This window comes from Bubalus bubalis, chromosome 10 (assembly GCF_019923935.1).
Source record: "Bubalus bubalis isolate 160015118507 breed Murrah chromosome 10, NDDB_SH_1, whole genome shotgun sequence".
NCBI classification, from domain to species: Eukaryota; Metazoa; Chordata; class Mammalia; order Artiodactyla; family Bovidae; genus Bubalus; species Bubalus bubalis.
In genome coordinates, this window is record NC_059166.1 from 38,417,050 (window position 1) to 38,443,005 (window position 25,956).

At 39.1% G+C, this 25,956-nt stretch overlaps 2 protein-coding genes across 2 annotated transcripts; one reads left to right on the forward strand and one right to left on the reverse strand.

The window, feature by feature from the left end:
- The first annotated feature begins 2,422 nt into the window (after positions 1 to 2,422).
- Positions 2,423 to 9,865, forward strand: LOC123464637 (protein LEG1 homolog). Its single transcript, XM_045161983.1, has 6 exons — positions 2,423 to 2,809; positions 4,168 to 4,254; positions 5,368 to 5,552; positions 6,037 to 6,173; positions 8,246 to 8,484; positions 9,762 to 9,865. The coding sequence occupies exons 1-6, from the start codon at positions 2,494 to 2,496 to the stop codon at positions 9,863 to 9,865; spliced, it is 1,068 nt and encodes a 355-aa protein (XP_045017918.1). The 5' UTR covers positions 2,423 to 2,493.
- Positions 9,866 to 14,429: 4,564 nt separating this feature from the next.
- Positions 14,430 to 22,062, reverse strand: LOC112587290 (histone H2B type 1-L-like). The gene is made up of 2 exons (XM_025294224.2): positions 21,915 to 22,062; positions 14,430 to 14,758 (listed from the first exon to the last, which is right to left on the reverse strand). Exons 1-2 carry the CDS (start codon positions 22,060 to 22,062, stop codon positions 14,430 to 14,432), a joined length of 477 nt encoding a protein of 158 aa, XP_025150009.1.
- Between the last annotated feature and the right edge of the window lie 3,894 nt (positions 22,063 to 25,956).

A 25,956-nucleotide genomic window follows, 5' to 3' on the forward strand; every position in this document is an offset into this window, starting at 1 on the left:
TACAAACAACTCATGCAATTCAGAAAAAAGATAGCCATTTCCCCAAAGAAGATGCACAAAAGATCAACAGGTACATAAATAGATGCTCATTATTGCAATTTATTAAGAAAATGCAAATGAAAAACAAAATGAGTTATCACCTCACACGATTAGAATATGAACTGTCAAAAAGACAAGAGATAACAAATGGTGGCTTGAATATGAAGAAAACGAAACTCTGTGCACTGTGGGGAGCAGGGATTGTAAATTGGTACAACCACTAGGGAAAACATATGGAACGGCCTCAAAAAATAAAAAATAGAGCTACCATATGATCCAACAAATCTACCTCCAGAAGTATATCCAAAGGGAAACAAAAACACTAATGAAAAGATATCTAAAACCCCAACTTCATAGCAGCAGTGTTTACAATATCCAAGACAGGGAAACCTAAATGTCCATGGAAGGATGAAAGGCTAACGAAGTTCTGGTAAATACATACAATGGAATATTATTTAACCTTAAAGTGCAAAGAAAAGCAAACATTTGCTACCACATGGATAGAGGACCTTTAAGGCATTATGCTAAGTGAAATAAGGCAGAGAAAGACAAATACTGTATGATCTCACTCATATCCAAATTCTGAAAGGAAAAAAAAACAACAACAATACTTGTAGAAAAAGTATTCATAGTACCTTTAGAGAGAGTTCCAGAAAAACCTCTACTACTGCTTTATTGACTACGCCAAAACCTTTGACTGTGTGGATCACAACAAACTGGCAAATTTGTAAAGAGATGGGAACACCAGACCACCTTACCTGCCTCTTGAGAAATCTGTATGCAGTCATGAAGCAACAGTTAGAACCAGACATGGATCAACAGACTGGTTCCAAATTGGGAAAAGAGTACATCAGGGCTATATATTATCATCCTGCTTATTTAACTTGTATACAGAGTACATCATGTGAAATGCCAGACATTTTGCACAAGCTGGAATCAAGATTACCAGGAGAAATATCAATAACCTTAGATACGCAAATTATACCACTCTTATGGCAGAAAGTGAAGAAGATCTAAAGAGCTTCTTGATGAAAGGGAAAGAGGAGAGTGACAAAGCTGGCTTAGAACTCAACATTCAGAAGACCAAGATCATGACATCTGGTCCCATCACTTCATGGCAAATAGATGAGGAAACAATGAAAATAGTGACAGACTTTATATTTTGGGCTCCAAAATCACTGCAGATGGTGACTGAAGCCATGAATAAAAGACACTTGCTCCTTGAAAGAAAAGCTATGACCAACGTAGACAGCATATCAAAAAGCAGAGACATTACTTCCCCAACAAAGGTCCACCTAGTCAAAGCTATGGTTTTTCCAGCAGTCATGTATGGATGTGAGAATTGGACCATAAACAAGGCTTAGCATCAAAGAATTGATGCTTTTGAACTGTGGTGTTGGAGAAGACTCTTGAGAGTCCCTTGGACTGAAAGGAAATCAAACCAGTCAATCCCAAAGGAGATCAGTCCTGGGTGTTCATTGGAAGGACTGATGCTGAAGCTGAAACTCCAATACTCTGGCCACCTGATGTAAAGAACTGACTCATTGGAAAAGACCCTGATGCTGGGAAAGATTGAAGGCAGGAGGAGAAGGGGATGACAGAAGATAAGGGTGTTGGATGGCATCCCCGACTCAATGGACATGAGTTTGAGCAAGCTCCAGGAGTTGGTGATGGACATGGAAGCCTGGCGTGCTGCAGTTCATGGGGTTGGAAAGAGTTGGACATGATAGCAACTGAACTGACCGACTATAGAAAAAGATCTCATACTTGTGGTTACCAGAAGAGGCAGTTAGGAGGATAGAGAACAGAAGGAAACTGGACAGAAAGTACAAACTTCCAGTTACAAGGTAAGTACTAGGGATGTAATGTACAAGATAACTATAGCTAACACTGCTATATAATATATTAAAAAATTGTGAAGACAGTAAATCTTAACAGTTCTCATCACAAGAAAAGTGTTTTCCCTTTTTGTCTTTCTTTTCTTTTTATTGTATTTAGGTGGGAGGATGGATGATAGCTGAAACTATTGTGATAATCATTTTACAATATGTGTAAATCAAACTATAATGCTGTATGCTTAAATTTAGGCAATGATGTATGCCAGTTGTTTTTCAATAAAACTGGAAAACAATGAAAGAATTTGGGTTAAATTTAATACAATGTTTTAGAAAAACTGACAATGTTTAGGTAATTTAAGCCACAGGAAATAATTGTCTATCAGCAAAACATAATCTGTGCAAATGATTTATTTGAAGTGTTTTGCAATAGCCTCTAACAGTTTTAATCACGAAATCTATATTGGCAGACGCTCATTTATTTGCTCATTAATTCAGATTCTAGTTGAACCTGCTCAGGTATTCATCACTCTCTAGTTGGCCCAAGGACTTCCTCCCGTCTGCTATATCACTTGCTTTTGTTTGAGACTTACGCTTAAGTACAACGGGCAGTGAGAGGATGTGGTCTTCTTTGGTGATCCCCACTTTTCTTTTCCTGGGTTTTTCTTCTGTAGGATTGGCCCCAGATCCAGGGTCAACCACCCATGAAAATGACAACTACCCACCATTTTGGGACCAAATTGGTGGAAACATAGCAGAATTTCCAGTGCAGAATAACAAGATAATTGTTGATCCCTGGAAATATATGGATCGACTAAGAATATTTAAGATCCTTATAACAGAATCAAACAAATATTTTGCTTCATTTGGAAAAAACAATACAGGCAATGTGTTTTGGGCATTGACTTTATTATACGGAAGGCTATTTAAAACAGGTATGTACATTTGAATTATTCCCAAGGAAAATTGCTTTTCTCTTTCTTTGATGCTAGGAGTGGCATTACAGCTAATCCATTTAAGTGTTACTGTCTGAATGCTCATGCATTCAGTCAATATAACCAATGCGGTCAATATAATCGTTTAAGTACTTAGACTTTCGTAATACCTAATCAAATACTTCTTTTAATTAGTAAAGTTATTTGTCACACCTTTGTTTTACATTTTATAGACTTCCTGGTTTAAACATAAATTCCTGCAGCTTTTAAAATAAATTCCTGTAAACTGAAAAAGCTTATTGTTTGAAGAAGAAATGTCCCCTTCTAGATGAAAAAAAATCTTGTTTTTTTAAAGCCTGACAGGCTTCTCAGATAAATGTGACACTATAAATATCTCTGTTTCATGGGGTAAGCTTATTATAGAAAATATGACAGAATTTCTTTTAGCTATGAAATCCAAAGTGAGGTTTCATACAAACTAAGGTAAGGAACATATATTCCCTTAAAAGCCTGGGCTTTGCCTCATAAATATTAGTGGAAAGAATAATAAGATATGGCCCTCACTGCACAGTCTCTTTCCTGTTAGTTGTTAGGTTCAAGCAGAAAAAAAGGGCTGAAAACAAGGAGGAACTGGTCCAGAATGCAGCACGCTCTTCCTGCACTTAAACAAGTAGGATGGGGAGTCAAGTGTGATGCTCAAAAACTCAGCATCCTCTCTGAGAAAGGGAGAAAGCTTCTCTCTTTTCTGCCTCAATTGGGATGAATTTCTCCATCTGTATTTTGCTCTCACTACTTCTTCAATCAATTATCTTATTATTGAGATTCTGGAACTGAATCAGCTTCCCATTCTCATGAAATTCTTTTTTAAATTGTCTTCTTTGGATGTTACTAGATGGAGTCTGGAATGAACCAAGGACTAGAAAGTGGTGCCTTCATATAGAAAAAAAAAAAAAAGCCTTTGCACATTTGAATTATTGCAATGAAGTCTTGATTGATTTAGGAAGAAAAGAAGGACCCACAGAGACTGCCTTGTGAAACACTCTGCAGGTCCAGCTTAGTCAAGAAGGAGTTGGTAAAGAAGATAAATATGGTGTAAAGAAGATAAATATGGTATAAAGAAAATAATAAAGAAAAATAAAAAAATAGAAAGAAATTCAAGAAAGGGTCTGTACAGGCTGGAATTTGTGAGAAGCTTTGAGCTCTCAAAGTGAGTGAAATGCTATTCATATGAATGGACCATATCATTAGCAGGCATAACCCTCTTCTTACTCTTTGGAGGGGAGCATATGAGTCTTTTCTTCTCTTATGACTTTCTATTCAAGGTTCAACTATTTTCACCTACCCTGTTTACTCTGTAGATAGATTTTCAGAGCCTCCCAGTAGTTCACGGTGTGCTTATGAGTCTGGAGTCTCTAGCTGCATATCTATCAACAGTGGCTGGGGAGGTAAGTGTTATATTTCACCATGCTTCTTTATTGATCTGTGACTGTGGGCCTTGCTACCTCTGCTTTTCTATGGGATAGGCTAAATTTGGTTAAATCTCAATATTTCCTTTGTAAACATATACAATTTTCTGTGCAATCTCCCAGGAGATGATCAATTAAAAAAAAAACATGAATGATAACTCTGCTATGGTGATATTTAAATTAATGATGTACAGCACATTGTCATTTCGTGTCAGACATGTGGACATATGCTCAGTCGTGTCCAACTCTTTGAGACCTCATGGACTGTAGCCCAGCAGGCTTCTCTGTTCAAGCAAGAATACTGGAACGGATTTCCATTTCCTACTCCAGGGGATCTGCCTGATCCAGGGATTGAACCCCCATCTCTTGCCATCTCCTGCATTTGCAGGCGGATCCTTTGTCACTGCACCACCTGGGAAGCCATTGTTCATTTTAGATAGATACTGGACTGTGAAGAAAGCTGAGCACCGAAAAATTGATGCTTTTGAACTGTGGTGTTGGAGAAGACTCTTGAGAGTCCCTTGGACTGCAAAGAGATCCAACCAGTCCATTCTGAAGGAGATCAGCCCTGGGAGTTCTTTGGAAGGAATGATGCTAAAGCTGAAACTCCAATACTTTGGCCACTTCATGCAAAGAGTTGACTCATTGGAAGAGACTCTGATGCTGGGAGGGATTGGGGGCAGGAGGAGAAGGGGACGACGGAGGATGAGATGGCTGGATGGCATCACTGCCTCAATGGACGTGAGTCTGAGTGAACTCTGGGAGTTGGTGATGGACAGGGAGGCCTGGCGTGCTGTGATTCATGGGGTCACAAACAGTCGGACACGACTGAGCAAGTGAACTGAACTGAACTGAAGTAAATTCATATACAACTTTCTGTATCCAGAATGTGCCCCTAATAGAAACTTTCCTGACTGTGACTAACCCTAAGTTCTCATAATCATATGCATCTCCTAGAGCCAACAAATTCAACACGATAGTTCAGAGAATAAAGAAAATAAATTATATAGATTAAGCGTTAGTCATTTGGTTAACTCCTACTTTGTAGAGACAGTTAATGGCTCCAGATGTCTCCATCTTATTTTTTTACAGGTATTAGCTACTATGTGGTTATGATGTATTTCCTTGCTGCAATTGAATCTGAGTTTTTGGGGAATTTGCCATATGAGGTAGAGTTACTATCTCGAGAGGAGTACAGATCTAACTTCTGTTACTCAGTTGAGGAATGCCGTGCAGAGTATCCACAAATTATGGATATAGCCAACAGGTTTTATAAGGTAAAAGAATGTAATGATATTGTTATGAATGGAATGAATGAAAACACTGAATGAAGTTCTCCTATTGGGATTTATGATTTAAAAATAGACTAAACTTCACATTTATAATCATTTGAAATTATGTTAGAGTTTTGTCCCTTCCCCCTGTAATCGTTCTACTTAGTATCCTGAAGTGTTCCTAATGGTTAATAGCAAATTGGCATAATTGTATTTATAAAAACATTTTTCAATAGAGTTCATGTAATAATCACCAAATTATGTTTGCCTCGGCAAATAGAACAGCATAAATCTTTCTACAAAGCAAACAAAGTTAAATGACATCTTTAAGTGTTAAAATCTATCCTGAAAATAAATTTCATTTCTAAACAATCAGCTAGATGAGTATGTCACATGTTCTTTTTCAGGAATTCATGATACTGGTAATTAAATGTATTTTAATTTACTTTAAAATCTTTTAATGACATAGATCTTACTCATTCTACAGTATCTGCTGTCCAGAAAGATAGTTTCCACTACCAGCGGTATTCCTCAGTATGACACAGATGAGGACACAGCGATCTTTAAGATGTGGGCAGCCCATCAAGCTGCCGTTGATGTGGCAAAACCGATGTTCAGTGATATGTAAGACAATTGCTTTATGTGATGTAACTAAACTCTGTTTGTTTGTTTTTTTCCTGGCATAGTAAAACATAATGTTTAAGTTTTGGTTGCCTCAAATGTTCATTGCTCATATTTTTCCATAATATCAGGGAACAGTTTTTCCATTTTTATTTGCAGTTCATCTAAGAGTCACATATCACATATCTTGAATGTAGCTTTTCTTAGTTAATCCTTGTCAGTTCACTCTTTCAATGATGTCTCCTTAATTTGAAAAGTTTTCAGTGTAGACCAATTTCTTAATTGTTTTCCTTTAATATTTAATTCTTTTTCTGGTTTTAAAGAAAAAACCTACCCAGTGATTTTCAATGGCTTGGAATTTTTTTGTATGTTTCTCTGTGTGTGTAGAGTCCTATTTATTAATAGTTCATCACTAACTGTGATGTTTCTTCTCTCACTCTACAATATTATCAAAGTCTCTTCTCATCATGTCAACATTAGAGCAATACCTCTCAAAATCAATCATTGCCTTGAGTCTTCCCTTCTTATTAGGAACTTGGGCTGCCATCACCAAATACTATAAATTAGTTGGTTTACATCACAGAAATTTATTTTCTCACAGTTCTGGAGGCTGCAAGTTCAGAACTACGGTGCCACCATAGTCAGCTTCAGCTGAGGGCCCTCTTTCTGGCTTGCAGATGACTGCGTTCTTGCATCATAGCATCTGTGTCTTCACATGGAGAAGAGAGAGAGAAAAAAAATCTGCACTCTAGTCTCTCTTCCTGTTTAGTATGAACTTCAACATGTAAATTTTCAAACTATCATACCTTTTTTCTTAAATTTTGAATTCATGATTTCTCAGTATTGTTGTCCACTCTGACATCATAGAACATGTTTTTAATATTTTATTCAGTTTTTATGGTTGTTTTCTACAAGAGAGAATTGAGCATGCCATTTAAGTCTTTAAATTAGATGAACTCAAGAGAAACCATCTGTTGTTTGTTTGTCCCCTGGCCTTGGCCCCTGTTATGTCCTATTCAAGAAGGTGATTTGATTACTGTGGCAAATTTCTAGTCCACTTCTTATTTCCTAGGAATTAGGAGCAATTATCGGAGAAGGCAATGGCACCCAACTCCGGTACTCTTGCCTGGAAAATCCCATGGATGGAGGAGCCTGGTAGGCTGCAGTCCATGGGGTCGCTAAGAGTCAAGACACGACTGAGCAACTTTATTTTCACTTTTCACTTTCATGCATTGGAGAAGGAAATGGCAACCCACTCCCGTGTTCTTGCCTGGAGAATCCCAGGGACGGGGGAGCCTGGTGGGCTGCTGTCTATGGGGTCACACAGAGTCGGACACGACTGAAGTGACTTAGCAGTAGCAGCATATAAGCATATACACACAATAAACATGAGTCAATGATGTATGTTGTTGAAGAATTTTCAGAAATTGCTATTAGATAACCTATTTGTTATACTGGCTTATAGTATCCAGCCCCTGAACTGTGTTTGTGGAAAACAAGTGACATTAGACATTAGTGGCACAGAAATTAGATATAGGAGAAACACAATGAGAAAGCTCCAAGAATAAATCTAGTGGAAGTAGGAGTTGGTTAAGATGCTACAATTTTTTTAAGTTGTGATTCAAAGTTTTGCTGTCTCTGCTGCTATGTAATAGATTCTTCCCTGGTGGCTCAGATGGTAAAACATCTGCCTGTATCCAGGAGACGCGGGTTCACCCGCTGGGTGGGAAAGATCCCCTGGAGAAGGAAGTGGCAACCCGCTCCAGTAACCTTGCCTGGAAAATCCCATGGAGGAAGGAGCCTTGTAGGCTACAGTCTTTGGGGTAGCAAAGACGCGAACATTACCGAGTGACTGCACTTTCACTTAGATTCTTCAGCTAATGTAGGCACAATGTAGAAGATAGTGTGAGGATTAATTACAATATAATGAAACTGTAGGTTCAGTTCAGGCAACTATTTAATAAATAGCATAAAATTCCTAAGGAACATGGGAGAAAAGACACATTTAGAGTTTAATTTGCGTTTAAATGAAGTATTTTGTAACTCATGCAGCTAACTTTGTGTCCTTCCTTTAGCTCATTCTATTCTTCTGAAACTGAACGAGACTTCACCATGGACTTTCTACTGGCCACAGAATTTTTTGAGGCAGTATTATATCGCCCTTACTTTGAAAGTTCAGCCGAATTCCTAGTGGGTTTCCCACACAGGCTACTCACAGATCAGGATCGCAATGTTCTCATGAGTAACTTCAGCAGACGGGAAAAAGCATTGATTACTGTAGCAAAACTCACTACAAAAATAAACAAAAGCACAGGTATGATTATGAGTTATACTATCCATGAAGCCTAAATGAACCAAAGTCATTTGAGAACAAAATATATTTAATAATCCGTTAAACAAGAATGATTATCTGCTATATTATAGATATATTGACTAATATTATGGCAGTTATGGAAAACTACCTTTCCAGGACCTCACATATCATGTAGCTTCTGCAGTAGTGACAGTTTTAAAATCGACACTTTTATATGTCTCTTCTTAAAATTCTTATTGCTACCCCCAAAATATTCTGGGATCTCGCTTAGGATTCAAAATTGCTAGTCTGTGAAAATCTGGCTCTTCATTATTGTTGTGTCATTCTCCCCGGTGTAAAGTGTGCTCATCCACCAAAACAGAGAATATAAGAAACAGAGATGGTTGGGCTGGAAGTAGGAAGACTGGGTGCAGACAGACAGTTTTATAAAATTTTTGAGCATCAGTTAAATAATGGATATTAAGCTTTCTGTCTTCACACATCATTTTATTTGTTGTCCTTAGGTACAGTATGAATTTCATAGCATTGTTTACATTTTTGAAGAAAAAGTTCATTTGACATTAAATAACATGTCCAAAATTATATACTTTGTAAGTAGCTGAAGCAAACTTAAACTACAGCTTGTTTAAATTCAGTTTTTAAGGTTTTCGTTTTTCTTACTATCTAATATAACCTGCGTTGAAAATATGAAAGCTTTGATGAACTAGTGAATCTTACACATTTAAATCTTAATCATTTAGAATTAGAACTGTGGAGTCTCTTCAGTTCCAGCCCATTTTTTCATGGATTAATCCTAAGGATCAGGGAAGCTACGTTGCAAATATCACTTAGTTTTAGGGACAGTTGGACAGCAACCAGGTTTCCATTCTCGCAGGAAAAGGTTCACTCTAGAAACAAAGCATTACAAACAAGAGTAAGAAAGGAGTTATGATGGGTCTCAACAATTTGTGCTTAATTTACTCCATAAAATATTGTGGTTATTACATTGTGCGAGAATCTTTTGAATACATCTCATTCTCAAATAAGGGAAACAGCTCATCATTTATTATATATGCTGCCAAATGAGCAGAAGAGAAATAGCCCTTCTTTTATGCTGTTAGATTGTCCAACACAATGCATTTCCCTGTATCTTTTGACAAGCCTAATGGTCAGACAGTGTTACTAATATATTACAAATCCTGTCATTAGAATTTTTATCTTATTTTATATATTTTTAGATTTCAAAGTTGTATTCATAATTTTATTAACTGGAAACATAAATGTTTTTATTTTCACAGGAGGTTTATTATTAACAATTTGGAAGAAGCTCATGACTTCAGAATTTGCTCGGGCTACAGGACATTTCTTCATTAAAAGGCTACTCTTAATACCAATTGAGTAGCCTAAATTTATGTTATTATGTGTAGATTAGTTTAATTCTATGAATAAAAGCAATCAAATGTTATAATGACTGCAAAAAGTTTGTTATTCTTATTATCCCTGCTTCATCTTTGTATTTTCAAATTACCAGCCAATAATCCCCCTGCCAACCTCCCCTCAGAATTGAGCTATATACCTGGTTGAAGCTAATTAGTTTCATGGAATGCCTGAGTTACACATGAATAGGTCAATATCTGTGCCAAAGACAGGTTACACTATTGATATTTAAGATTTTGATACTATCTTCAATGCTCATTCATAGATTTCCAGGTAAGCAGGGAAAATTCTCCTCTGAGAGATTATTCTTATAAGATACAACTTTGGGTATTGAAGACACATTTTAAGTAATTTATATTCTAGGATTGAAATCCAAGTACATTGCCATATGAGCACATTTTTCAATTCATGTAATGAATGAGGCTGCTGTTTTAGTATTTGAGCACATGGAGAAATCATTTCACCATCAAGTAGAAAATTTCTGAGCTACTCTAGTGTAAGACCCAGTTCCCTCCTCAGTCAGTCTCTCCAATCAGGGAGCTTCCATAAATCTCTTATCCTTCTCTATCAGAGGGCAGACATACTGAAAACCACAATCACAGAAAACTAACCAATTTGATCACATGGACCACAGCCTGTTAATGAAACTATGAGCCATGCCATGTAACGTCACCCAAGATGGATGGGTCATGGTGGAGACTTCTGAGAAAACATGGTCCACTAGAGAAGGAAATGGCAAAACCCTTCAGTAATCTTGCCTTGAGAACCCCATGAACAGAATAAAAAGGCAAAAACACAGAACACTGAAAGATGAACACCCAGGTCAGTACATGCCAGATATGCTATTGGAAATCAGTGGGAAAATAACTCCAGAAAGAATAACGAGACAGATTCAAAGCAAAAACAACACCCAGCTGTGGATGTGACTGGTGATGGAAGTAAGGTCCAATGCTGTAAAGAGCAATATTGCATAGGAATCTGGAATGTTAGGTCCATGAATCAAGGCAAATTGGAAGAGGTCAAACAGGAGATGGCAAGAGTGAACATCAACATTTTAGGAATCAGCGAACATGGACTGGAATGGGTGAATTTAACTCAGATGGCCATTATATGTACACTGTGGGCAAGAATCCCTTAGAAGAAATGGAGTAGCCATCATAGTCAACAAAAGAGCCTGAAATTCAGTACTTGGATGCAGTCTCACAAACGACAGAACATCTCTGTTTGTTTCCAAGGCAAACCACTCAGTATCACAGTAATCCAAGTCTATGGTCCAAACAGTAATGCTGAAGACACTGGAGCTGAATGGTTCTATGAAGACCTACAAGACCTTCCAGAACTAATACCCCCCCAAAAATGTCCTTTTCATTATAGGGGACTGGAATGCAAAAGTAAGAAATCAAGAAATACCTAGCGTAACAGGCAAATTTGGCCTTGGAGTACAGAATGAAGCAGGACAAAGGCTAATTAGAGTTTTGCCAAGAGAATGAACTGGTCATAGCAAACACCCTCTTTCAACAACACAAGAGAAGACTACACATGGACATCACCAGATGGTCAACACCAAAATGAGATTCATTATATTCTTTGCAGCCAAAGATGGAGAAGCTCTATACAGTCAGCAAAAATAAGACCAGGAGCTGACTGTGGCTCAGATCATGAAACCTATATTGCTGAATTCAGACTTAAGTTGAAGAAAGTAGGGAAAACCACTAGACCATTGATGTATGACCTAAATCAAATCCATTATGATTATACAGTGGAAGTGAGAGATAGATTCAAAGGATTACATCTGATAGACAGAGTGCCTGAAGAACTATGGATGAAGGTTCATGGCATTGTATAGGAGGCAGGGATCAAGACCATCCCCAAGTTAAAGAAATCCAAAAAGGTAAAATGGTCATCTGACGAGGTCTTGCAAATAGCTGTGAAGAGAAGAGAATTGAAAGGCAAAGGTGAAAAGGAAAGATATACCCATTTGAATGCGGACTTCCAAAGTATAACAAGGAGAGATAAGAAAGTCTTTTTCAGTGATCAATGCAAAGAAATAGAGGAAAAGTATAGAATGGGAAAGACTAGAGATCTCTTCAAGAAAATTAGAGATACCAAGAGAACATTTCCTGCAAAGATGGGCACAATAAAGGACAGTAATGGTATGGACCTAACACAAGCAGAAGATATTAGAAAGAGGTGGCAAGGATACACAGAAGAACTATACAAAAAAGATCTTCACGACCAAGATAATCACAATGGTGTGATCACTCACCTAGAGCCAGACGTCCTGGAATGTGAAGTCAAGTGGACCTTAGGAAGCATCACTATGAACAAAGATAGTGGAGGTGATGGAATTCCAGTGGAGCTATTCTAAATCCTGAAAGATGATGCTGTGAAAGTGCTGCACTCAATATGCCAGCAAATCTGGAAAACTCAGCAGTGTTCACAGGACTGGAAAAGTTTAGATTTCATTCCAATCCCAAAGAAAGGCAATGCCAAAAAATGCACAAGTCCACTCATCTCACACACTAGTAAAGTAATGATCAGAATTCTCCAAGCCAGGCTTCAACAGTACATGAACCATGAAATTCCAGATGTTCAGGCTGGATTTAGAAAAGGCAGAGGAACCAGAGATCAAGATGCCAATATCTGTTGGATCATCAAAAAACCAAGAAAGTTCCAGAAAAACATCTATTTCTGCTTTATTGACTATGCCAAAGCCTGTGACTATGTGGAATACAACAAACTTGAAAATTCTTAAAGAGAAAGAAACACAAGACCACCTGACCTGCCTCATGAGATACCTGTATTCAGGTCAGGAAGCAACAGTTAGAACTGGAAATGGAACAATAGACTGGTTTCAAATGCGAAAGGAGTACATCAAGGCTATATATTGTCACCCTGATTATCAAACTGATATGCAGAGTACATCATGAGAAATGCTGGGCTGGATGAAGCACAAGCTGGAGTCAAGATTGCAGGGAGAAATATCAACAACCTCAATATGCAGATGACACCACCCTTATGGCAGAAATTGAAGAAGAACTAAAGAGCCTCTTGATGAAAGTGAAAGAGGAGAGTGGAAAAAGTTGGCTTAAAAATCAGCATTCAGAAAATGAAGATCATGGTATCTGGTCCCATCACTTCATTGCAAATAGATGGGGAAAGAGGGGAAACAGTGGCAGACTATTTTCTTTGGCTCCAAAATCACTGTAGATGGTGACTGAAGCCATGAAATTAATAGATGCTTGCTCTTTGGAAGAAAAGCTATGACCACCTTAGCATATTAAAAAGCAGAGACATTACTTTGCCAACAAAGGTCCATCTAGTCAAACCTATGGTTTTTCCAGTAGTCATGTATGTATGTGAGATTTGGACAATAAAGAAAGCTGAGTGCTGAAGAATTGATGCTTTTAAACTGTGGTGTTGGAGAAGACTCTTGAGAGTCCCTTGGACTGCAAGGAGATCAAACCAGTCCATCCTGAAGGAAATCTGTCCTGAATATTCATTGGAAGGACTGATGCTGAAGCTGAAACTCCAATACTTTGGCCACCTGATGTGAAGCACTGACTCATTGGAAAATACCCTGACGCTGGGAAAGATTGAAGGCAGGAGGAGAAGGGGTGACAGAGGATGAGATGATTAGATGGCATCACCAACTCAATGGACCTGAGTTGAGTAATATCTGGGAGTTGATGATGGACAGGGAGGGCTGATGTGCTACAGTCCATGGGGTCGCAAAGAGTTGGACATGACTGAGCAAATGAATTGAACTGAACTGATGCTGAGAAAGTTTGAATGCTGGAAGAGAAGGGAATGCCAGAGGATGAGATGCTTGGATGGCATCACCTATTCAATGGACATGAGTTTGTGTAAACTCCAGGAGTTGCTGATGGATAGGGAGGCTTGGTGTGTTGCAGTCCATGGGGTTGCAAAGAGTCAGACATGACTGAGCAACTGAACTGCACTGAACTCTAGTGTAAACTAAACAAAACTAAAAATTTCCTTTTAAATATAATTTTTGTTATAATTGGAGCCCTTAAATGAAAAAATGCACATAATAAAAATGAGTTCAAATTATCTGAAACTCACCATATTTAAATCACTGCTAATGGCACTAATCAAACTATGTAGGCTAATTATCTTCTGGTGTTTCTGACCACCTGTCATACCTTTTCCCAATATTATGCCACTTTTTAATTTCCCCTCAAAACCCAGTATTCCTTAACTACCTCTCCACCAAAGCGGTCTCCTATGAAAATAAATGATGTTTTATATTATCTGTTATTCCCCATGAGAAGGACATATTAAGCAAAAGCCACTTTTTGAAAGTAAAAAATAGGTTTATCAATGTCTCAATACAAGTGAGATATCTTTGAAAGTGAAAGTGAAGTCGCTCAGTCGTGTCCTACTCTTAGCGACCCCATGGATATCACCAGGTTCACCAGGCCCTCCGTCCATGGGATTTTCCAGGCAAGAGTACTGGAGTGGGGTGCCATTACCTTCTCCGTAAACAGCGGCTAGGCACATTATGTTTACTTGGAGCTGGTATACTTGGTGACAGCCTTAGTGCCCTCGGACACGGCATGCTTGGCCAGCTCCCCAGGTAGCAGCAAGCGCACGGCAGTCTGGATCTCCCTGGGAGTGATAGTTGAGCGCTTGTTGTAATGCGCCAGGCGCGATGCCTCGCTAGCAATGTGCTCGAAAATGTCGTTGAGGAAGGGGTTCATGATTCCCATGGCCTTGGACGAGATGCCGGTGTCCGGATGAACTTGCTTCAGCACCTTGTACATGTACACGGAGTAGCTCTCCTTGCGGCTGCGCTTGCGCTTCTTGCTGTCCTTCTTCTGGGCCTTGGTCACAGCTTTTTAAGATATCTTTATGTAAAAATAAAACTAATAACTGAAGTGACAAAATGTATCAAACCCTAAAAATACCCAAATCACCAAAACAAACTTGCGATAGAAGAAAAAGGTAGAAGTATCACACTTTCTAGTTTAAAACTATAAACTGAAATCAGTAGTGGCCACAGTACTGGAAAAGGGCAGTTTTCATTCCAATCCCAAAGAAGGACAATGCCAAAGAATGTTCAAACTACCATATAATCATGTTCTTTTCATATGCTGCTGCTAAGTCACTTCAGTCGTGTCCAAGTCTGTGCGACCCCATACACAGCAGCCCACCAGGCTCCCCTGTCCCTGGGATTCTCCAGGCAAGAATGCTGGAGTGGGTGGCCATTTCCTTCTCCAATGCATAAAAGTGAAAAGTGAAAGTGAAGTCGCTCAGTCCTGTCTGACCCTCAGTGACCCCATGGACTGCAGCCTTCCAGGCTCCTCCGTCCATGGGATTTTCCAGGCAAGAGCACTGGAGTGGGGTGCCATTGCCTTCTCTGCATTTCATATGCTAGCAAGTCAACATTCAAAATCCTTCAAGATAGGCTTCAATAGTATGTGAACTGAGAAATTCCAGGTGTATAAGCTGGGTTTACAAAAACAGATGAACCAGAGGTCAAATTGCCAACATTCATTGGATCATGAAAAAAGCAAAGGAATTCCAGAAAAACATCTGCTTCTTCTTCATTGACTACTCTAAAGCCTTTGATTGTGTGGATCACAACAACCTGTGGAAAATTCTTAAAGAGATAGGAATACCAGATAACCTTAGCTGTCTCCTGACAAACCTATATGCAGGACAAGAAGCATCAGTTAGAACCAGACTTGGAACAACAAACTGGTTCAAAATTGGTAAAAGAGTACAACAAGGTTGTCTATTGTCAGCCTGCTTATTTAACTTCTATGCAGAGAGTAGCATGCAAAAAACCGACTTGGATAACACACAAGCTGGAATCAAGATTGCCAAGAGGAATGTCAATAACCTCAGATATGCAGATAATACTACACTAATGGCAGAAAGTGAAGAGAACTAAAGAGCCCTTGATGAGGGTGAAAGAGAAGAGTGAAAAAGCTACCTTAAAATTCAACATTAGAAAAACTAAGATCATGGCATCCAGTCCCATCACTTCATGAAAAATAGATGGGGAAACAGTGGAAGCAGTGGCAGATTTTATTTTCTTGGTCTCCAAAGTCATGGCAGACAGTAACTGCAGCCATGAAATTAAAAGACACTTGCTCCTTGGAAGGAAAGCTACAAAAAACTTAGTGTATTCAAAAAGCAAAGACATCACTTTGCCAACATAGGTCTGTCTAGTCAAAGCTATGGTTTTTCCAGTAGTCATGTATGGATGTGAGAGTTGTATCGTAGAGAAGGCTAAGTGCCAAAGAATTGATGCTTCCTAACTGTGGTTCTGGAGAAGACTCTTGAGAGTCCTTTGGACAGGAAGGAGATCAAAACAGTCAATCTTAAAAGAAACCAATCCTGAATATTCACTGGAAGGACTGATGCTGAAGTTGAAGCTCTAATACTTTCACCACCTGATGCAAAGTGTTGACTGGAAAAGATCCTGAGGCTAGGAATGATTGTGGAGAAGAGGAAAAGGAGACGACAGAGGATGAGATGGTTGGATGGCCTCATGGACTCAATGGACCTGAGTTTGAGCAAACTCTGGGAGATAGTGAAAAACAGGGAAGCCTGGTGTGCTACAGGTCATAGGGTTCAGAGTCAGACAGGACTTCATGACTGAACAATAACAACAAACCAAAAATGTATGGTATTGCCATACAAAGAGGCACATCAGATCAGATCAGATCAGTCGCTCAGTCGTGTCCGACTCTTTGCGACCCCATGAATCGCAGCACACCAGGCCTCCCTGTCTGCTGGGGTTCAGCCCCTGCTGATCCAGGGTATTCAAAGGAGAGACGGCTTTGGTGACCTATTTATTTATTTATTTATCAAAGATATAAAGAGTAATAGAATGAGGATAGCTCAGTAGGAAAATTCAGTGGAGAAAAGAGGCTGAGTAGCTTGGTTTACACGGAAAATCAATATAACCTGTGACACCAGGTTAGCTCTGACCATGGAGGCCGCAGGCGCCCTCTCAAATAGCAGAAGATGCCCCACCTTAGACACCTTCTCGAGTGGGTCTTAGAAGCCCAGGCAAATAAATGGTCGCAGAGGATTTCCGCGCTCCAGATGGATACTCAGCTGGAAATTGAGGGGAAGAATGATATGGGGAGACCAAGCTTTGGTGAGCAAGGCCCATAGCTTTATTTTCAACAGGGGCTTATATACCCTAAGTTACACATAGAGGATAATAGGGGATGCAGTCAGCAGTCTTTGAGCCTTATCAAAAACCAGGGTTTTTTTCCTGCAAATTTATCGTATACAAATGGTTTAGGTGATTTACATTATCTTCTGGCCAGAAGGCCTATTAACATTTTATGACTCTTGACAAAGACTTATCAACCATAAGACTTATTTTCTCTAAGAATAATTATTTTAAGGTTTGGTGCCATCTTCTGAAGGTGTTAGATAAAATTGCATTCCTATAGGGTGGATGTGTAATGGGTTTACAACAAAGGAAAGAATTTATTACCTTAAGGGTCTAAAGTTACTAACACCAAGGCCACTACTTATTTTTTCTACATACCAACTATATTAATTAATACATATTCAAGGATACAATACAGGGGATGTGAAAACTTGGCAGCAACCATTGGTTCATCAATGAAATCTTTTACTAGTTTTATTCTGACAGTTTCTAACTCTCTGAGAGGCTCTAAGCTATTTGAATATCTTAAGCTTCCCGTGCCTCTCGAGGCTGGGAGACTATAATAAACAACCGTATGCATAGCTGTAAGAGTCCGGGTAAACTTGTTAGGCGAGTTAGAGAGCTATCTGAGGGGTTTGGATTTAAACACTCCTAATTGCCCAGGAACTTTATTAATTGGAGCTGTACGTTAACTCTTTGACAGAGAGAGCGAGATGGTGGTGGGGAACAGCCCCCAGTAAAGTCAGAGGTGAGAGCACAAAGCAGTAAAGTAGGCAGACTCTGGTTTTTTTGGGGTAGATGCTCGAGAATATCCAGGGGGACTCCTGAGGCTCGATCCCGCCTTTGCGTATGCCGAGCCTCCTTCCTCATGACTTTTGTCACGAGTGGAATGCCTCACCGGCTCCCGGCACCTGTCCATCACCAACTCCTGGAGTTCACTGAGACTCACGTCCATCGAGTCAGTGATGCCATCTAGCCATCTCATCCTATGTCGTCACATAGATTAATTTAAATAAATAGAGAGCCAGAAATAAACCCAAACAGATACAGTCAATCAATTTACAACAAAGGAGGCAAGAGTTACATGGGGAAAGGGCAGTTCTTTTCATATATGGAGTTGGGAAAACTGAAGACTCATGTGTCCAAAAAAAAAAAAAAACAGACTGGATGACTGTCTTACAATATACACAAAACTTAACTCAAAATTTATGAAAGACTTGAGAATAACACCTGAAGCTATAAAAGTCCTAAAACAAAATATAGATCGAAAGATCCTTGACATTGTAATAGATGCCCAATGCAGAGGCAACAAAAGCAAATTAAACAAGTGGAAACACATAATCAAAGTGTTAGTCGCCCAGTCATGTTTAACTCTTTGCGACACTATGGCTGCAGCCTGCCAGGCTCCTCTGTCTATGGGGATTCTCCAGACAAGAATACTGGAGTGGGTTCCATTTTCTACTCAAGGGGATCTTCCCTCAGGGATTGAATAGGGGTCTCCTGCATTGCAGGGAGACTCTTGACCATCTGAGCCACAAGAGAAGCACATAATACTGAAGTGGGCTGCATTTCCTTCTCCAGGGGATCTTCCTGATCTAGGGGTCAAACCCACATCTCCTGATTCTCCTGCAATGAAGGCAAATTCTTTACCTCTGAGCCACCAAGGAAGCCCAGTCAAAGCTGGGTCAATAAATCATAAGCTTGGTGGGCAAAATTTCTTCAGGACAAATTCTGTATAGGCTTGTACACATCTGGGACAGGGAATACTGGTGTGTTTCAGTCCCTGGGGTTGTGCAAAGTCAGACATGATTTGGCGACTGAACAACAACACTTCTAAGGAAGAATGTAAAGAATATAATTTTAACTACTTCCCTGTGAGATTCCCTGTAAAATTCAATGATGGCTCAGACGGTAAAGCATCTGCCTACAATGCAGGAGACCCGGGTTCAATCCCTGGGTCGGGAAGATCTCCTGGAGAAGGAAATGGCAACCCACTCCAGTACTCTTGCCTGGAGAATCCCATGGATGGAGGAGCCTGGTGGGCTACAGTCCATGGGGTCGCAGAGAGTTGGACACGACTGAGTGACTTCACTTCATCCCTGTGAGAACAGAATAACACAGTCCTTAGCATAAGAAGACATTTTGTAAGTAAGTACCAAATTACTGAAATTACTCAGAAAAATACTAAGTGTACAATTTCCTATGACTTTGCCTGATATAATAGCAAGAATTTGTGAAAAAATTCTTAAATAAGCATGAATGGGATGGGATTTCATAGTCAGTACTCTCTCACATAAATCTTGGATGTTTTTGTCTTGGCCACTCAAAAATGTGACCAGAATTATTTAAGGATTCTCTAAGCTTTCTTGGGAGATTCAGTCAGTTCAGTTCAGTTCAGTCACTCAGTTGTGTCTGACTCTTTGCGACCCCATGAATTGCAGCACGCCAGGCCTCCCTGTCCATCACCAACTCCTGGAGTTCACTCGAACTCACGTCCATCGAGTTGGTGATGCCATCCAGCCATCTCATCCTCTGTCGTCCCCTCTCCTCCTGCCCCCAATCCCTCCCAGCATCAGGGTCTTTTCCACTGAGTCAACTTTTCACATGAGGTGGCCAAAGTACTGGAGTGTCAGCTTTAGCATCGTTCCTTCCAAAGAACACCCTTTAGAATGTTCTCCTTTAGAATGACAGGTTGGAACTCTGCAGTCCAAGGGACTCTCATTATTAAATTATTATTCTAATGTGACTCTTAGCCATATTGTTAATACTTCTTTGCAATATATTTCTCAAGGGTATGATCATAATTCTTATAAAGATAACTCCACAGTCTCTTGTGCACAAAAGATAACTGTGATTTATGTAGTCATTGGAACCTACATTATCTGAAAGAAAGCTTAGGTTTCCCTAAAACAGCACATTAGCCAATATCATAACACTCTGGATATTCTTATATTTCCTTGTTTTCTTATATTTTTTTCCCTTACCACCCAACACCTTCTCAAGCTGTTGATGGAAATTGATGTATATATTATCTTTCAAAGGAAAGTTTATATATTTTCTTATATAATCAGTCCCTATTGTTGTTATATAAATTTGGATATTCTAGATTGTTCCCCAAGACACCTGGTGATGTTACAACAACAGGTTTTTCTACTTCCCAGTGGTGCGGTGGATAGGAACTCACCTGCCAATGTAAAGGTCATGGGTTTGATCCCTGGTCTGGGAAGATTTCACATGTCACAGAGAAGTTAAACCCAAGTGCCAAAATTATGTGGACTTATTAGGTGATATTAGTGGTATATTGTCACCCTGCTTATTTAACTTATATGCAGAGTTCATCATGAGAAACGCTAGGCTGGAGGAAGCACAAGCTGGAATCAAGATTGCCAGGAGAAATATCAATAACCTCAGATATGAGGATGACACCACCCTTATGGCAGAAAGTGAAGAGGAACTAAAAAGCCTCTTGATGAAAGTGAAAGAGGAGAGTGAAAAAGTTGGCTTAAAACTCAACATTCAGAAAACGAAGATCATGGCATCTGGTCCCATCACTTCATGGCAGATAGATGGGGAAAGAGTGGAAACAGTGTCAGACTTTATTTTTTGGGGTTCCAAAATCACTGCAGATGGTGATTGCAGCCATGAAATTAAAAGATGCTTACTCCTTGGAAGGAAAGTTATGACCAACCTAGATAGCATATTTGAAAGCAGAGACATTACTTTGCCAAAAATGGTCCCTCTAGTCAAGGCTATGGTTTTCCCAGTGGTCACATATGGATGTGAAAGTTGGACTGTGAAGAAAGCTGAGCACTGAAGAACTGATGCTTTTGAACTGTGGTGTTGGAAAAGACTCTTGAGAGTCCCTTGGACTACAAGGAGATCCAACCAGTCCATTCTGAAGGAGATCAGTCCTGGGTGTTCATTGGAAGGACTGATGCTAAAGCTGAAACTCCAGTCCTTTGGCCACCTCATGCGAAGAGTTGACTCATTGGAAAAGACTCTGATGCTGGGAAGGATTGGGGGCAGGAGGAGAAGGGGTTGACAGAGAATGAGATGGCATCACTGACTTATGGACATAAGTTTGAGTGACCTCCAGGAGTTGGTGATGGACAGGGAAGCCTGGCGTGCTGCAATTAATGGAGTGGCAAAGACACGACTGACAGACTGAACGGAACTTATGGCAGAAAGTAAAGAAGAACTAAAGAGCCTCTTGATAAAAGTGAAAGAGAAGAGTGAAAAAGTTGGCTTAAAGCTCAACACTCAGAAAACTAAGATCATGGCATCTGGTCCCATCACTTCATGGCAAATAGATGGGGAATCAGTGGAAACCGTGGCTGACTTTATATTTCTGGGCTTCAAAATCACTGCCATGAAATGAAAAGTCATTTACTCCTTGAAAGGAAAGTTATGACCAACCTAGGCAGCTTATTAAAAAGCAGAGGCATTACTTTGTCAAAGGTCCATCTAGTCAAGGCTATGGTTTTTCCAGTGGTCATGTATGGATGTGAGAGCTGGACTATAATTCTTCGGCATTCAACCTTCCTTATGGTCCAATGATCATATCTGGACATAACTACTGGAAAAACCATAGCTTTGACTAGATGGATCTTTGTTGGCAAAGTGGTGTCTCTGCTTTTCAATACACTGTCTAGGATTTTCGTAGTTTTACTTTCAAGCTACAAGTGTCTTTTAGTTTCATGGCTGTAGTCACTGTCTGCAGTGATTTTGGAGCCCAAGGAAATAAAATCTGCCACTGTTTCCATTGTTTCCCCATCTATTTGCCATGAAGTGATGGGACCAGATGACATGATCTTAGTTTTTGGAATGCTGAGTTTTAAGGCAGTTTTCTCACTGTCCCTTTTCACCCTCATCAAGAGGCTCTTTAGTTCCTCTTTGCTTTCCGCCATTTGTGTAGTATCGTCTGTATATCTAAGGTTGTTGATATTTCTCCTGGCCATCTTAATTCGAGTTTGTGAATCAGCCAGCCTGACATTTTGCATGATGAACTATGCAAATAAATTAAATAAGCAGGGTGACAATATATAGCCTTGATATACTCCTCTTCCAATTTTGAACCAGTTCGTTGTTCCATGTAAACAGTGTTAACTGTTGCTTCTTAAACATGACATGCATAGAGGTTTCTCAGAAGGCAGGTAAGGTGGTCTGGTATTCCCAGACTTTTCCAGAGTTTGCTGTAATCTGCACAGTCAAAGGCTTTAACATAATCAATGAAGCAGAAGAAGATGTTTTTCTGGAATTCTTTTGCTTTATCTATGGTACAGCAGAGGTTGACAATTTGATCTCTTGTTCCTCTGCTTTTTCTAAATCTAGCTTGTACATCTGCAAGTTTTTGGTTCATGTATTGTTGAAGCCTAGCTTGAAGGATTTTGAGCATTACCTTGCTAGCATGTGAAATGAGCTCAATCGTATGGTAGTTTTTACATTCTTTGGCATTGCCTTTCTCTGGAATTGGAATGAAAACTGACCTTTCCAGGTCACCTTATAGTGATGACAGAAAGGTTAACATAATGTTTATAACACCTCATATCAGTTAGCCTCCTATTTTTTCCTAAGTCTTCTAACTCCCCAAATCCTTTTGCTCTATATACTAATTATATACCATTTATATCCTGTTATCAAGATAACTGCCAGAGGTACTGCTTAGTAAGTTCTGGTTCCATCTGGCCTTGGAGGATAACAATAAGCCAGACCCTAAGCAATAAGTTTTCACAACACAGGTACTCATGTATCATTGTGAAGCACAACCCATGGGCACAGCACATGGTTCTGGCTCAAAACTGTGGGACTTAGATACCACAGGGTATGTAGTTTCATTTTTAATTCATGATATCCTGGACATGATGTAATAGCAATATAATAAACCCATTTTCCAGTGATAGTGTATTAAACTGAAGCTTGTACAATGTTTCTACATGCCGAGGAATGGCAGATTGCCAACAAATTACCAGGAGCTAGAGGAGAGGCATGAAACAGACTCTTCCTCACAGGCCTGGAAAGGAATCAATCCTAGCAGCACCTTGATCTTAGGTTTCTAGACTCTAGAATTGTGAGAAACTAAATTCTGTTGTTTAAGTCACTCAGTTGGTGGTATTTTGTTAAGACAGCCCTTGGAAAACTAATATTAATACAATATCCTAAACCCTGAACTTGAGAATATGTTACACTTCATGACAAAAGAGACTTAACAGATGTGATTAATTCAGGGATCTTGAGATGGGGGCATTAAGCTGAATTATCGGGTTCAGCCCAGTGGACTCACAAGATCCTTATAAAGAAGATGCCTGATGATCCGAGTGAGATGTGATAGTAGATGGGAGGACCAGACCACAGGTTGCAGTGATGAAAGGGAGGGATCGCAAGACATTTAAGTGGCCTCTAGAAACTAAAATGCAAGGAAATTGATTTTGCCTTCAGAAGCTTCAAAAAGAATCAGTCCTGTGAACATCTTGAATTAAGTTCAGTGAAGCCAATATTTGGGCTTTTGAAACCAGAAGTATAATATAATAAATCTGTGTCTCTTGAGTCACTAAGTTTGTAACTTTTTTTTTTTTTTTTGCAGTGCAATAGGAAACTCTGTGTGTCCTGGCATAGAGCTGATGGCAAGTGTGCTGCCTCAGTAACAAACAGGGTCCTTTTGCTAACTACTTCTTTCTAGTAACCAAGTGCTAGCAGATGCTTGGAAGAAAATCCTTCCAGTGTCTGGGAGTTAATTAGGTCTTATTGTCTGACACATCGTATCCATCTCCCAAGACCACCAGTTCTCTTTTTTATACTGGGCAGAGTAGTGTTCAAATCACCAAGAATACTGTTTTTACTGAATATTGCATCTCCAAAAGACATTTCTTTTTACTTGCATCCACTACCCCACCTTCTCCCAGCAAAACCTGGAAAAACACCTCTCTTATTTGTTCCAGGATTCTCTTATATGTTCTTCTGACAAGATAGGTAATTAAGATTGATGCAAGTTTGGGGCCAACTCATCAAAACAAGCCTAGGACAAGTCTCAGAGAAACCCACTTCCCCAAACCACTGTGTTGAATCTCAGAACTTTTCTATGAAGCAAGATGATTAAGTGCATGAAATGATATTGTAACAACACAATCTTTGTAGAAAATTGAATCACTTAACAGTGCAAACTAGTGAGGATATACAGTTGGAGCAAGAAGAGATATGAGATGCAGGCAATTTTTAGAATTTAACATTATTTGATATAGTCTACAGATTAGAAGAAAAGTAAATGAAAGTGGTCAAATAATGTGTTATCCTTTCCTTGTGGTTGACATCAAAGTGAGTTCACTAGTTCTTTTATTTTTCCATAAAATGATAGTCATTCTATCAAAGAATTCATATATCATGAGATGGTCATCATAAAAGTGTCAATACTGTTTTTCTATTCTGCTACTGTATATGTCTGTTCTATTGAACTGATTTTATTTTTGTGATGAGTTCTTTTATTCCTTAAAACTTTACAGAAAAATTGGAAGATAATTTACAGCTATGGTTAGCTGCAGAAAACTGTTGCATTGAAATGCATATCCAAAGATAGGCATCTATATATGGCTTTTGCTGGGTTAAACTGAGAAGTCCTAAAATATCAAACTATATCTAAAAGACATAAAACAGATAAGAAATACCAAGAAAGTGAAATATAAATGGAGGTAATGGTGGTTTGTGGATAAGATTTTTACCATGAATATTTAAAAATTTATATTATATAAATATTATATAGTAACAATATTGCTTGTTTGCTTAGCCAGTCAGGCTTAAAAATTGTACTGATGTTCATTAAGGGAGTTTGGACTATATTCGTGAGGGAGGAGACCAGAATCAGTTAGAGTCCTTATGCTTCCATTTTCAAGAGTCCACTCCATGGAACCACTATTAAGAAGCAGTTTTGGCCCCAGAAAACTGTAAAAAGCGTGTAAAACAGTACATGAAGTGACAGAACTTAAAGGCCTCATTGTCCTTTAAGATGAAATTCACAAACCTATGGGCTTCCTCATTTGTAGCTAATTAACCAATATAGACTAGAGTGCCAGGAACTATACAAAAAAATAAAAAGGCAACATTAAGATACAAGTATCCCTATTTATACAAGAATTTCCCATTCCACATCATTTCAAAATTCACCTAATATAACTTTAAATATTTTGTACTAACCTACCCAGAATTCCTTCCCATCCTTGACACTTCTAGCAAGCATTTAGTGTTGCAGGAATGTGAGCTCAATTGTTAAAAAGGGATTTCATCTGCAGCTTTAAGGGTATGCTGGTCAAAGGATAAAGGTTTCTTTTTTAAGTCACTCTACAAGACCTTTTAGAACTAACACCGAAAAAAGATGTCCTTTTCATTAAGGGGACTGGAATGCAAATGTACAAAGTCAAGAACACCTGGGGTAACAGGCAAATTTGGCCTTGGAGTATAAAATGAAGCAGGGGAAAGGCTAATAGAGTTTTGCCAAGAGAATACACTGGTCATAGCAAACACCCTCTTCCAACAACACAAGAGAAGACTCTACACATGGACATCACCAGATGGTCAACACTGAAATCAGATTGATTATGTTCTTTGCAGCCAAAGATGGAGAAGCTCTATACAGTCAGCAAAAACAAGACTGGGAGTTGACTGTGGCTCAGATCATGAGCTCCTTATTGCCAAATTCAGACTTAAATTGAAGAAAGTGGGGAAAATCACTAGACCATTCAGGTATGACCTAAATCAATTCCATTATGATTATACAGTGGAAGTGAGAAATAGATTAAAGGGACTAGATCTGATAGACAGAGTGCCTGATGAACTATGGATGGAGGTTCATGACACTGTACAGGAGACAGGGATCAAGACCATCCCCATGGAAAAGAAAGGCAAAAAAG